This window comes from Mandrillus leucophaeus, unplaced genomic scaffold (genome assembly GCF_000951045.1).
Source record: "Mandrillus leucophaeus isolate KB7577 unplaced genomic scaffold, Mleu.le_1.0 Scaffold1154, whole genome shotgun sequence".
NCBI classification, from domain to species: Eukaryota; Metazoa; Chordata; class Mammalia; order Primates; family Cercopithecidae; genus Mandrillus; species Mandrillus leucophaeus.
Genome location: NW_012099810.1, coordinates 110,579 through 124,548, shown reverse-complemented (window position 1 = coordinate 124,548; position 13,970 = coordinate 110,579). Strand labels below are relative to the sequence as shown.

At 41.8% G+C, this 13,970-nt stretch overlaps 1 protein-coding gene across 2 annotated transcripts in view; it reads right to left on the bottom strand.

The window, feature by feature from the left end:
• Positions 1 to 7,988: 7,988 nt before the first annotated feature.
• ACTA2 (actin, alpha 2, smooth muscle, aorta) overlaps positions 7,989 to 13,970 on the bottom strand; it is a 56,966-nt gene continuing 50,984 nt past the window's right edge. For both annotated transcript variants that reach the window (XM_011998124.1, XM_011998118.1), the window contains exons 7-9: positions 12,416 to 12,607; positions 10,979 to 11,160; positions 7,989 to 8,281 (exon numbers count right to left, since the gene is read on the bottom strand). In XM_011998124.1, the coding sequence (XP_011853514.1) occupies positions 8,138 to 8,281; positions 10,979 to 11,160; positions 12,416 to 12,607 (518 nt within the window). In that variant the 3' untranslated portion in view covers positions 7,989 to 8,137. The remainder of the gene's footprint in view (positions 8,282 to 10,978; positions 11,161 to 12,415; positions 12,608 to 13,970) is intronic.

Below are 13,970 nucleotides of genomic sequence, written 5' to 3'. Positions count from 1 at the left end.
TTTGACATTTTATTTGAGGCCACACTGGTTCACTTCTGTTTTCTCCCAATTCATTTCACATTGCAACCACATCAACTGTGCTGGAGACTGTGTTATTACAATGATTTGACCTTAGATTGAGGTTTCTGTTGCAAAACCAGCTGAAGAGGTCCTAAATGTGGAAAGCAGATGTTTCTCTTCTGGCATGTCTTGCAGAATTATCTGGCAAGAGAATATCTTCTGTGAAGAAAATGCTTGAGAAATGTCATGCATTTGGCAATGATTAAGAAAGAAAGGTAAACCTTCAACTCTTTGTTCTTAAAAGAATTTGGCTTGTTAGTTAGTGGGAAGACAACTAAGATGCAAAGAGCTTTTCTGCTCCTTTAAGAAATTTGTTTTCTTTTCCAGTCTTTTGATTCTTCATAAGGCCAGAATACACTTTCTCGGGGACAACTGATGAAAACACGATTTAGTGGCTCTTAGAGATTTAGCATACCGATGTCCAAGAAGACGTTGTTGTTTTTAAAGTATCGAAAGACAGGTCTTCATTTGGACTGCTATACAAAAATCCCATAAACTGGTGACTTAAACAACACTGTATTTCTGTCTCCCAGTTCTGGTGGCTGGAAATTTGATATCTGGGTGCCAGCATGGTCCAGTTCTTGATGAGAACTCCCTTCCTTATTTGCAGCTGACTGCCTTCTTGCCCTACCCTCAAATGGGGGAGAGAGAAATCATCTCTCTCATGTCTCTGCTTATAAGGACACAAATCCTATCATGAGGGTAGGACTCTACCTTCATGACCTAATTCTCTCCCAATGACCCCACCTCCAAATATCATCACAATGAGGATGACGTTTCTGCATATTAATGGTGGGGGCACCAACATTCAGTCCATAACTAGGCGAGTGCCAACTAGTTAGTTTCTTGTCTTTTTTCTGTGCCATATGGAGGCTCTGCTGTACATCTTCTGAGATCCCATAGTTACTATATTAAAAAGTAACATTCCAATGAGAATGTGAATAGCTTTTATTATATTACCTCTGATCTGGTGTGAAGATGCTTTCAAATAGATCTAAGAAATTACTCATTAAAAGGATATTTTGCAAAAGGAATTGCCAGTTGATTAAATCATACTAGGTATTAAATTTTGCCTCATGGAAAAACAAACTTCTTTGACAAAAATAATTTCTTAATTAAAGCCATATCTTTTCATATTAATAATGTTGCTGTATAATTATAATGTTTTAATTTTACAATGTTTTTATAATTAAAGGACTTAGTAAAATCCATATTCCTGTATATGTTTGAACAACCAGAGATACAGAAATGGAAAAGGGAAAGAAAATCCAGGGAAGGGAACATTATTTAGAAAGGAAGCCTGTGATACTCTTAAGGTCTGTCACTACAGCTTACTAGATTTCAGGATGGGGATAGGAGATGCAGAAGATGAGAGAGGAGAAAACAGAGCAGGACCCTGGGGGAGGGAAGGTAGATTAAGAGCATTGCAAACTGTCTTTATTTAATTTGTTTGCTAGAAGTAAATGCCTTGACATTATCTGGACCACAAGACATTCTAAAACCAAATGGAGATAATTAGATTTTTTTTTTCTCTATCAAGGAGGATTACCCGTGCATCTCTATCAGGTAAACAAGAGTTGGCAGTGAAAAATTACAATTGTTTACATGAATTAGTCATTGTCTCACTGGGTCCCAGATGTACCAATGGAATGCATGGTTAATTCATATTCTTGAGTCTGAAGAGGATGTTTAAAAATTATCCTCTGTATTTTCTCCAAGAGAAAAAGGCATTTACAGATTGATTTAAAAAGAAAAAAAGCTCAATTATGTTTCCTCCTAATATAAAGGCTCACAGACAAGGAAAGCGAAGCAAACAACTAGAAGAGATTTGCTGTGCTCTTGACTTTGGGAAAGGCCATGGGCAAATTATATCATTTTTAGGGAATTTAATTTCCTTACCTACAGAAATAAGGCATGTGAATCAACTGATTCATCTGGCTCTCTTCAGCAATAAAATTTTGTACTTATCAAGGTTCTTCCCAAGGCAGTATGTTTTTTATTTTTTAAAAATAACTTACTGAAGCTCAATTCACATAACTTAAAAGTAACCATTTTAATGTGAACAATTTAGTGGCATTTAGCACATTCGATGTTGTGCAACCACCATCCCTATCTAGTTCCAAAACATTTCTGTCACTCCAAAGTAAAACCCCTTGTCCACTGTATTAGTCTGTTTTCACCCTGCTGATAAAGACATACCCGAGACTGGGTAATTTATAAAGAAAAAGAGGTTTAATGGACTCACAGTTCCACTTGGCTGGGGAGGCTTCACAATCATGATGGAAGACAAAAGGCATGTCTTACACGGCAGCAGAGAAGAGAGAATGAGAGACAAGTGAAAGGGATTTCCTCTTATAAAGCCATCAGATCTCGTGAGACTTATTCACTACCATGAGAACAATATGGGGGAACCACCCCCATGATTCAGTTATCTCCCACTGGGTCCCTCCCACAACAGGTGGGAATTATGGGAGCTACAATTCAAAATGAGATTTGGGTGGAGACACAGCCAAACCATATCACCCACTAAGCAGTTGCTCCCCTTCCCTCCCTCTCCCCCCAGCTCCTAGCAACTGCCAGTCTGCATTCTATATGGATCCATCTATTTTGGATATTTCATACAAGTAGAATTGTACAATATGTTAGCTGTTGTGTCTGGCTTCTTTCACTTAGTGTATCATTTTGAAGGCTTATCCGTGTTGTAGTGTGTATCAGTCCTTTATTCATCTTTATGGAATAACATTCCATTTAGGTATATACCACATTTTGTTTATTCATCCATTTATGGACATTGATGGACATCCATTGATGGATATTGATGACATTTTGTTTGTTCATCCATTAATGGACGCAATAAACAAAAAGACATTTCCTTTTGGTTATTGTGAGTAGTAGTGCTCTAAACATGCTTGTACATGCATTTGTTTGAGCACCTGTTTCAATTATTTTGGATCTATACCTAGAAGTGGAATTGCAGGGTTATCTGGTAACTCTAGGCTTAGGTTTTTGAGAGACCTCCAAACTGTTTTTCACAACAGCTGTACCATGTTATATTCCCAACAGCAACATATAAAGTGTCTGATTAATCTACATCCTATTATAGCCATCCTAGTAAAAAGTAGCTTCTCATTCTCCTTTTGACAGAGCAATATGTGGTCAGCTTAATTCCTCTAAAGTCAAATTTTAATAGTAAAATAAAGTTGATGATGAAGATGTCTGAGGCCTCCAGAATTCACTCACTGCCATCACTCTCTTAGTGTTGTGGGACACCAGTCCCAAGTTCTTATCAAGGTCACTACCACCATGTTTAGAGGGAGAATTTATTTTTATCAAGGATGGTTAGGTCAGCTGTTTCAGCTGGGTAGGATTAGAAATACAAAAAGAGAGCAACCAACAAAAGGCACTAGTCATAGCACTTTAGAATACTACTCTTGCTTTCCATCAAAGTCAGTGGTTTAAGCATTCGTAAGAAAGAATACTATGTTGAGGCATCTCTCTGAAATCACAGACTTTTTTAAATTTTAAGAGCAAGGGCTCATTCTAAATTTGAAAAATATAATTTACCTGTTTAATATATTTTTGCCTGAGTAGGGGATGTCATTTTTTTTAAAGGAAGGCCTGAAATTACATGATTTTAGGTCATTTTTTAGGGAATTTCAGGTTGTGGCATATGCAGAGAGGTCTTAAAGGAGGAAAAATAATTGATTCAATGAAAGGATAGGGGACAAAGTCTCAAAACTAAATGTGGAGGGGAAGAAACAGAAGGCAAGAACTAAGAAGAGCAGTTCTTTTGACGTGGTATGTCTGCAGTACCACATACTTTTCTCCAAGGATCAGGAAATCTCTTAAGGACCCCTGAGTTTTAGGCCTCTGGAAAACTGTCATTAACCTCATGATACGGAAGCCTGTTCCATCGTCAGTTTTCCTTGAGGACAGCATTGTTTCAAACCCAGACAAGTAGTAATCATTTTTATTCCCTTTAGCCCAGAAGGGGCTAGAAATTGCTCTAAGGAGGACATTCTGGAAGAACTACAGCCTCCATGAATAAATTAGACTGAGAGGTGGCGAAGTTTGCATGTTCATTTCCCAGATATAAGATGATTAATTTAACCTGAAAGGTGAAATGCTCAGGAAAAGCAGGTGGTCCAGAGATGCCATACTTCTCATTCAACATTGCCTCCATTGCTTGAAATTGGTATCTGATTTTTTCATAGAAAAAATGTTACGAATATTACTTAGTAAATCATAGTGAAGTCGTGGTCACACTTGTGTATGTGGTCCAGTTCTTTGGGGTTCCCTTTTTCCCAGCTGTGCAGCACTCTTACATCTCTGGGACTCTGCTGGGAACATGTCCCATGCAGGTCCTACTTCCCCTTCCCAAACCTTAACCCCCTCTAGCCCCCAGCCCTTTTTATGGTCTACTCAATTCTTACTCTTTAAGTCTCTGCTTAAGCACTGTCTTCTCAGAGAGGCAGCCTCTCCTGAGCCCCTGGCTCAAGTTAGAGCCCATAGCTACAAAAGCCAGTACCCCATAAAATTCTTCTTTTGAACCCCTTACAACGTGCCCAAGTGCTTATTTAATGCCCATCTTCCTTACTCGGCTGAGGGTTCCATCCAGGCAGAACCTTGCCTAGTTCTATTTCCTTGACACTGCTGTCTGTCCTAACTCATAGTGTTCTTCAGACATTACTTAAGTTGACTTTGCTCTCCCAGGAATAAGCATTACTTCATACTCTGATAAGGAAGAACCCTATCTCAGGCTGCCCCATTTTCTCTCTCTCTCTCTCTTTTTTTGGGGGGGGGCTATCTCTTTCTGAATAAGCTGAACTACAGCAATGGCTTCTGGTTGGACTGCAAGTGTATGTTGGTCCAGACAGCCTCCTCCCTAACTACAGTCAGATGTTCTGTGTTAGAAATTCTTCTAAAGAGAATTTCCTGGATACCACATTGACAACAGAGGATTATTAATATTATTATTATTATTATTTTGAGGCAGAGTTCCACTCCTTTTTGCCCAGACTGGAGTGCAATGGCACGCTTTTGGCTCACTGCAACCCCTGCCTCCGGGTTTCAAGCAATTCTCCTGCCTCAGACTCCTGAGTAGCTGGGATTACAGGTGTATGCCTCCACGCCCAGCTAATTATGTGTTTTTAGTAGAGATGGGGTTTCACCGTGTTGGCCAGGCTGGTCTTGAACTCCTGATCTCAGGTGATCTGCCCGCCTCGGCCTCCTGAGACAACAGAGGATTATTTTTAAGTAAATAATGCCTCTTCCCACACATCTGCTCACAGTAATGGCTGCATGATGTGAATTAATGTCATTAGAAACCCATGCTGTCCTCCAGAGTTGCAGAAGCCTGTCATGGGAAAACTTTGTAGTCATAGAAGGATGTTCCTCTCCTTTGAGAGTGTGGTTTGCTATTGTTAGAGGAGAGAAGAGGATTCTGAAGGCTGTCAAACCTGTATGTTGCTGGTTTTATCTCCTCTGGAGATTGGTGTGACACTCAGGAAGGGGACTCAGCCACCTGTGCAAAGCCCAGCCTCTTAAGTCACTGGGCATCTAGTGGAATCAGGGGAGGAATTACTGATGGATAACTGGGAGGAGGGTGCTTAGGCACTGCAGTTGAGTGGCTCACAAGGAGAGACCATTTCACTAATGCATATTCAGTGGGTGCTTCTGGTTTGCCTGATTTTTGCCTCTGGGCATGGCTGTTTCAGTCTGAGAGGCTGTTCCAAGAATGTTTCTTTACTAGAGCGCTCATGCTGCCTGGTGGTAAATATGAAGTACAGCAGTGCAACTGACCAGTTTTACTCCAAGGAAACCCTGTAGAGATGACAGCAATGGTTGGCAATTTCTGCTTCAGTTATGAAAGTGATCTGGTGGCAAGTATCTGCACACTAATCCTTAAGTTTAAATCTAGTGGCTATGAGGTGTCCTTGCCTGGGAAGCATGAATTTGCAGCTGAAAGATTTCCCTCGATCATATTCCAGTAGTTCTTAAATTTTGATGTGCATAAGAATCACCAGGGAAATCTGATTGAAGTTCAAGTTTCCAGCCTCAGCTCCAGAGATTCTAGCTCAGCGGGTGTTAGATGTGACCCAGGACTCTACCCATTTAAAATGAGCTTCCAATGAGGTTGGTCCCTATAGCCTATTCTTTGGGAGATGCTGGCCTAATGGCTAAAAATATAAGTTGGAAACCAAGCACAAGAAGGAGCAAGCTGATATCTTTGCCAGCAGCATGACATTGGGCTGCTGCTAGCCTCAGTTACTCTTCTGTAAAAAGGCAGTAATGTTCAGGTGCTGTGCCTCATGCATGTAATCCCAGCACTTTAGGAGGCCAAAGCAGGGGGATCGTTTGAGCCTAGGAGTTCAAGACCAGCCTGGGCAACATCGCAAGACCCCATCTCTATTTTTTTTAAAGGCAGACCAAAATAATAGGGCTGTTGTAGGAGAAAATAAGATCCTAATATAAAGAGCTTGATACAGGCTATGGTCATGGCGGGCACCAGTACATCCTAGCTCTTATTATTTGTAGTATTAACCCTAATTATCCGCAAGTTACAGGGCCAGAGAATACTAGGGAAGTTCGGGTTTTCTGGACCAAACAGACACTCAGTCCTGGGCCTGGAGGTCTCTGCAGTGAGGTGCTGCCACGGACAGAGCCACCTTTGCTCCTCAGGACAACCAGTAGCTGCTGACACACACTGTATGCACTGGAGGGCAAGCAGCTCCCAGCTTGGGAGCAACTGAGGGTGGTGAACAGCCTGGGCAAGGAGTGGTCTGAGGCTAAGACCCTGAACGGCAGGGTCGGTATTTTTTTATATCCTTGTGCCTCAGGCCAAATGGGCAAAGGAACAGCTGAAGTTGGTAACTCTCCTATCCAGTTGTGTTTCTAGAGCAATCTCTGTCTCCTCATCTATAAAGTGGGCTGATAGTAATACTTCCCCAGATAGTTGTGAAGAACAGCTGAGAGATGCTATGTGTAAAACCCTTCGCCAGATGATTGATGCTAATAGTCCTTGGAAAGTATTGTTGTCTCTCTGATTCCTTCTGGCATGAATATATCCATAGTATCCTTTTCAAAGACAGAGATCAGGAGAAGGGAAACAGATGGTCCAGATGTGTAGTGAGATTTTAAGGCAGTGTTTCTCAATGTTTTTTAAAAAATCCATGTTTCCCTCAATGAACATAGAAGTCAGACCTGTTTCTATATGTACATATATATGTGTGTGTGTATATATAAGTTTAATATATAGTGTATGCATTAAAAGTCATATCTTGTATATTAAAAGTCACACACATACATGTGTATACATATGGGAAATGTATATGTGTGTGTGATTTTTAATATACAAGATATTACTTTTAAGATATATAGGCACAGCGGCTCATGCCTATAATTCCAGCATTTTGGGAGACCAAGAGGAGAGAATTGCTTGAGCCCAGAAGTTCAAGGCTGCAATGAGCTATGATTACACCATTGCACTCCAGCGACAGAGTGAGACCTTATCTCTAATATATATAGTGTATATATATACACACACACATATATATGTGTGTATATGTATACATATATGTGTGTGTATGTGTAATTGTTTTCGCCCATCAGGTTACCAGTACTGGGGTTATGAGTGTAAAGTAATATAATCACTTTGCAAGTTATGAGGTACTGTAGATTATCCCATTGATACACTGTAGTCCATGTTATTTTTTAAAATCTCCAATGTATTCTCAAATTATTCCTCTTTACAGAACCGAAATGCAGCTCCCCACTTTAGGTAATGTGATTCTACCCTTTGCTTGAGAAACATATCCATCCTAATTGTCATGTGCTCAGCTGGACCACTAGAGGGAGCCATCCTGTAACGGGTGAGGTCAACCTAACGTGATCTCTGTCGGGTATTGATCGGAGGCCAACGCTACAAGTTACCAGTAGCCTATTTCAGATTTATTAAAAAACACATAGGTAACGAGTCAGAGCTTTGGCTAGGAATGACTTGGAAAAGAACTGAAGGCACAATTCCACAGAACATTCACAGTTGTGTGCTAGAGACAGAGAGGAGCGGGAAAGTGTTTTAGAAGCATTTGCGGTGGACAATGGAAGGCCCGGCTTCATCGTATTCCTGTTTGCTGATCCACATCTGCTGGAAGGTGGACAGAGAGGCCAGGATGGAGCCACCGATCCAGACAGAGTATTTGCGCTCCGGAGGGGCAATGATCTGTCAGTCAAGATGAAAAAGAAGGGTCATTAATGTCATCATGAGTGCAGTCGTTAGTGCGATAGGACAGAGCCTGGGTGTTCTACCATGGTGTAGTTTCTTGTTCAGCAGGGACACAGGCTTGTCTGTTAGATGCCAATTGTGTCCTAATTGTGTCACGTTCTTGGCAGGACCGCCAGAGGGAGCCACGGGTTTAGAAATTCTTCAGTAAGCACATTCGTTTTTCTCATGTGTAACTCCTCAACCACACTATTGAGCAAACAGAGTTGGCTGCAAATCTAGCCATGGCCCCCAATTAAGAACCCTGGCAATGCCTCTGATTTCCATGAACTCTGCCTCAGAATTCAACACGAAACACTTTCTGTAGAAACTCTAGGCTATTCAAAGAAGAAGTTGTAATTGTGCTAGGACTTACTATACAAATGTTTTTCGACGTGGTGAAGCGAACTACCACTTTTCACCCAGATGCTCTGTTTAACAATGGGGGATTCAGGGTCCCCTGCTGGGGACATTCTCTTGCAATAGGTGCCTCTTAAGCTGCACTGGTTGGCCTTTCCCAGTGCACAGGCCTAACATGCAAGGCATGCTCATGTTTCTTAAATAAATGAATGGTTTAGGCACAGAGAACAGTGAAAACTGGTTAACCAGTTTAATCTTTATCTTCTGAGCTCTGCTTGAGCATGTACTTCTTAATACAAAGTACTGATATTTACTGAGCACGTAATTATATGCCAGACACTATGCTAAGCATTTTACATATATTATCTCATTTGATTCTCATAAATATCTTGAAGAATAAGTCTTAAATTACTCCCATATTACATATGAGGAAACAGAGGCTGAGACAGTTTAAGTAACTGACCCAGGTAACACTGGTTATATCAGTGTCAGATCTAATACTCAAACCTGGGTTCTCCCAGGTGGTTTTTTGTTTTGTTTTGTTTTTAAAAATAACCTTTTTATTTTGAAATAATTTTAGATTTTTCAGAAAAGTTGTAAAGAATTTAATAGAGTTTGGATGTCTCCTCCGAATCTCATGTTGGGATGTAATCCCCAGTGTTGGAGGTGGGGTCTGGTGGGAGGTGTTTGGATCACAGGTGTGGATCTCTCATGAATGGCTTAGGCTATCTCCTTGGTGATAAGTGAGCTCTTCTTCCGAGTTCACATGAGAGATCTGGTCATTTCAAAGTGTGTGGCACCCTCGCCCCCACCCCTGCCCTCTCTGTTACCCCTGCTTTTGCCATGTGAGGTGTCTGCCCCTGCTTTGCCTTCCACCATGATTCGAAGCTTTCTGAGACTGAGGCCTTCCCAGAAGCTGATGCTAGAGCTATGTTTCCTGTACAGCCTGCTGAACTGTGAGCCAATTAAACCTCTTTTCTTTACAAATTACCCAAGTCTCAAGTATTTCTTTATAGCAATGCAAGAACAGCCTATGGCAAATTCTATGGGAGTTCCCATAGGTCCCTCATCCAGTTCCGTTTTCACCAAATGTTATCATCTTATTGTCCCAGGTTTTTCCTGGTGCTCTGTACTATCTCACTACATTGGGGCCCAGAGTTTCACATTCATTTCTATTCAAGAAACTAAGTTTAGAGAACTAGGAACTGCCCAACTCTAGCAATAGCCTCTTTCTGTTATCGACCCTCAACCAGATTAACTCTGTAGTGAGCCCAGCTGCTGGCTTCATTCTCCTCCCTCTGCTGTGAAAATAAGAGGGAGGTAAGAGCTGATCAGAACAGCATCCAAGAAACACAAACCCTGTTGGAAAACAGTCTCTCTTCTCTCACGCTGAAGTGTTTTAGGGCAGGACTAGTCAGAGCCTGTCATGGAGAGAGAAAGTGTGCGTGTTTCAGTCTAGCACACTCTCTAATGTTAGCTGCATACTCCTTCTAAAAAACAGAAGGGAGTGCAAAGAGGAGAGAATTTGTTTAAATACCCACGTGTGTGAACTGCTCTAGAATTGCCCCTCTGCTTCCTGTGACATGAGTCAGAAAGTCCCAAGTGTGGCCTTCTTACTTCAGAGAGTGATAATAGCCTTTGAGAAGTGACCAGTCACAGGTGAAGTTTGCCTCCAAAGAATTATCTCCATTTAATCCCTGAGTTCCCTTCACTAGGGCTCAACATTCACACCACATACAGGGGTCCTGGGTGGCTCAGGGACTGAGCTTGGTCATCCTGGAGTCATTCAGTGCTTCTGAGCGCCTGTATCAAAAGATGTACTAGACAGAGGAATGAAGATAAAATTCGAATTCCTGGCCACGGGATTGAGGTTAGTAGTGGAAGAAGAGTATAGCGCTCCTGAATCTACAGTGTTTAAAGTTCTCCAGAAATAAGTCTAGGTCATCTGTATTTTTTTAAAATGTGTTACATGCACGATGCATTATTTTTTGTGTCGAGTAAACAAAATGCATATTTTAAAGAGATATGAACATGTGGGGAGCTCTGCTGATCTTGATTGCAGCTGCTGAAAGTAGCTGATAAGGATAAACAGAGATCAAATTTTGTATAAAGTCACTCAATTTTTCTTATGAACTGGATTGACTTACATCCTGTAAAATATGGGATTTGTGTCCACTACCTACCCCTAAAACCCACAATTGCGTGTCACCAAAATACAGTCTCTGAAGAGTTCTCGTCTGTGGTTATAGGGCCGACACTGCTGGCGTCATTGCCACTGAGTCTGTCACTGAACAGTACCTTGATCTTCATGGTGCTGGGCGCTAGGGCCGTGATCTCCTTCTGCATTCGGTCGGCAATGCCAGGGTACATAGTGGTGCCTCCTGATAGGACATTGTTAGCGTAGAGGTCCTTCCTGATGTCAATATCACACTTCATGATGCTGTTGTAGGTGGTTTCATGGATGCCTGCAGACTCCATCCCTGGAAAAGAGACACAGGCCATGGTCCTTAGGTGGAGAGTAAAACCCAGGCTAGACGTGGACGACCAAACTTGAGCATCTGGATGATCTTGCAGTGGACTGAGGCTGGGATGACATAATAATCTAGGAACCACCTGTCTGAGAGACTAAAGGGTCTTGTTACGCTCTATGTCTTCCTGACTCCCTTCTGATGAGGAAGACCTGCTGCAGCATCCTGAGGCACAGGCTACAACAGGTATTACTGATTTTTTTTAACAGACTCACTACTCACTCCATGTGGTTTAAATAAGGGGTGAAGCCTTCCGATTCCCTGTAAAGCTTCCATGCTGAGCCAATGTTGCAGCCACTCTTCAGAGTTCTCCCAGGTCTCCATTTGACAGCTACCTTGCATCTACCCCAGCCCCCAAAGCTAATGGGGCTGGATTATCAGGAAAATGTTCTATCCTGTTCAGACAAAGGATCATTTTTTCCAATCTTGCTAAAATTTTTTTTGGGGGCGGGTCTGGACTTTTGTTAATTTCTGATGCAGGTGTGTCGAAAAAACCTCTAGGTGCCCCTTCATCTTCTGCGGTGCTGTGATGTAATGATAACGTTAACAATAGCACTACCTGATTATTAATTACTAGTGATATCTGATAATTATTGAATGCTTGCTTTTGCCAGGCAGTGGGCTAAATGTTCTTTATCTATCTCATGTAATTCTCACAGCCATTCTAGGACATAAGTAATATTACAGTCTCCACTTTATATATGAGGAGACAAATTGGGAAGGTTAAGTGACTTTCTCAAGATCAAGACAACTAAGACTGAAACCCAGGCTCATCCCTCTCAGAGCCTGCCTATGTAAACAACTATACAAACCTGTCTCTCCAAGACAATGTGGATGTAGGAACAGACTCACTTTGAGTGCTCTTCTATTTTTCTCTCCCCCAGCATTCCCAAATTCTCAGCATTCAGCACACCCTCCCTACCCTTTCCACTGTCTCCAAAGCATAGGCATTATTTAATTCTTTCGTCATACACCAAGAATGCTTTGAGCTTAACTGCAACATAGATATTGTTTTCTTAGAAAGAAAACTTCTTTCCTGGCCTCATTATGTCTTTTCACCTTGAATATGTGGCACTTTCCCTTTTTCTGGTTTAGAAATGCTTTTGGTCTTGGGGCAACTGTCACTTGTCTCCATGTTCTGGAGGCTGTTTTAATACGGGAGAAGACAATGACTCCCCTTCCCAGGAAAAGGGCGTTTGTTGCCTACCGATGAAGGATGGCTGGAACAGGGTCTCTGGGCAGCGGAAGCGTTCATTTCCGATGGTGATCACTTGCCCATCAGGCAGCTCGTAACTCTTCTCAAGGGAGGAGGAGGATGCGGCAGTGGCCATCTCATTTTCAAAGTCCAGAGCTACATAACACAGTTTCTCCTTGATGTCCCGGACAATCTCACGCTCAGCTGTCAACCAGATACAAACATTGTGGCAAACATTAGGGTCTGCACAGGTGGTAAAGATCTACCTACCCTACTTCAGTCTCTCCCTCAAGATATACGCCTTCAAAAAATGTGTCAGTTCAATATTCTGCAATCCAAAATCCATGATGATAATGACGTAGTAGGGCCACCAGGGAATCACCTCTGTTCCTAGCACAGTGTCTCATGCATAGTAGGCCCTCAGTATGCGTTGTCTGGGAAATGTATAACAAGAATAAAATGAGCTAGCTAGAGAAAGGCTCACAGTAGGGGATCCTTTTTTACCATAATTTTTTTTTTTTTTTTGGCAGGATAACTATTCTCTGTTATAATTATTTTATAACAGAAAGTTTGTTATATTGTATTTTCAGTTAACCAGGAAGTTTTAGGCTGAATCAGCTCCTCAGGGGCCTCAGAATTTTCTAGAAGTCTGAGATCATGTTGCTTGGGCCAGTAAATAGCAGCTCAACCCTTTGGCACATTTCTCACCCTCCAGGAAAGAGGTGGTGCTGTCTCAGGACCAGGCCTAGTCCGGAGGTTTTCAGCAGTGCATACTGTACGAGATACGGAAGAAGTGGGCAGGCAGAGACCTTTCAGACTTCTGCTCTCTCAAGTTACAGGCTATTAATTATATCTGAGGCTCTAGGAACCTTTTTGAGGCATCTTGAGATTCTTTGTAGGGAGCAGAGGAGGAGTGCAATTATTCAACTTCCTATTGCAAGTGGAGACTTTAACAGTGGCAGGGTTCAAGTTTCAAGCCTCAAATTTGGAGCATAAAGTAAGCCTCAGGCACATTCAGAAACCTAAACGTGTGGACAATACCAAATTGCTAAGGGGAGGGCAGGTAGCTGGAGCCACCAGCACTGAGGACATACCATGTTTCTGGCAATGCTGACACTTTCCTCTTGTGAGGGAGGACTGGGTGCGCCGGCTTAGAATCTGAATACATATGTGTCACTGTGTTAGCTATTAACACGTATCACTGGTAATAGCTAACAATTATTGAATACTTACTGTATGTCAAGTATTCCACATGCATTCTTCCATTTAATACTCATAACAATCATGTGATACAGGATCTATTATTATCTGCATTTTACAAATAAAGAGACTGTGGTTGGTTAACTTGTTCAAGCTCACAGAGCTACTGAGTAGCAGAGTTGGGACTTAAGTCCTATCACAATGTCTCCTGCCAATCACCACACCATGCCATCTTCAGTTTCTGCACAATCTTCTTCTATTTGCTAATGGAGGGGATTAAAAAAAGATCAAGTATGCAACACTGACTAATGCATAACACTGGGTGTCTATAACTGTTCTCCTCAAGGAAATAGTGTAATCATTTTGC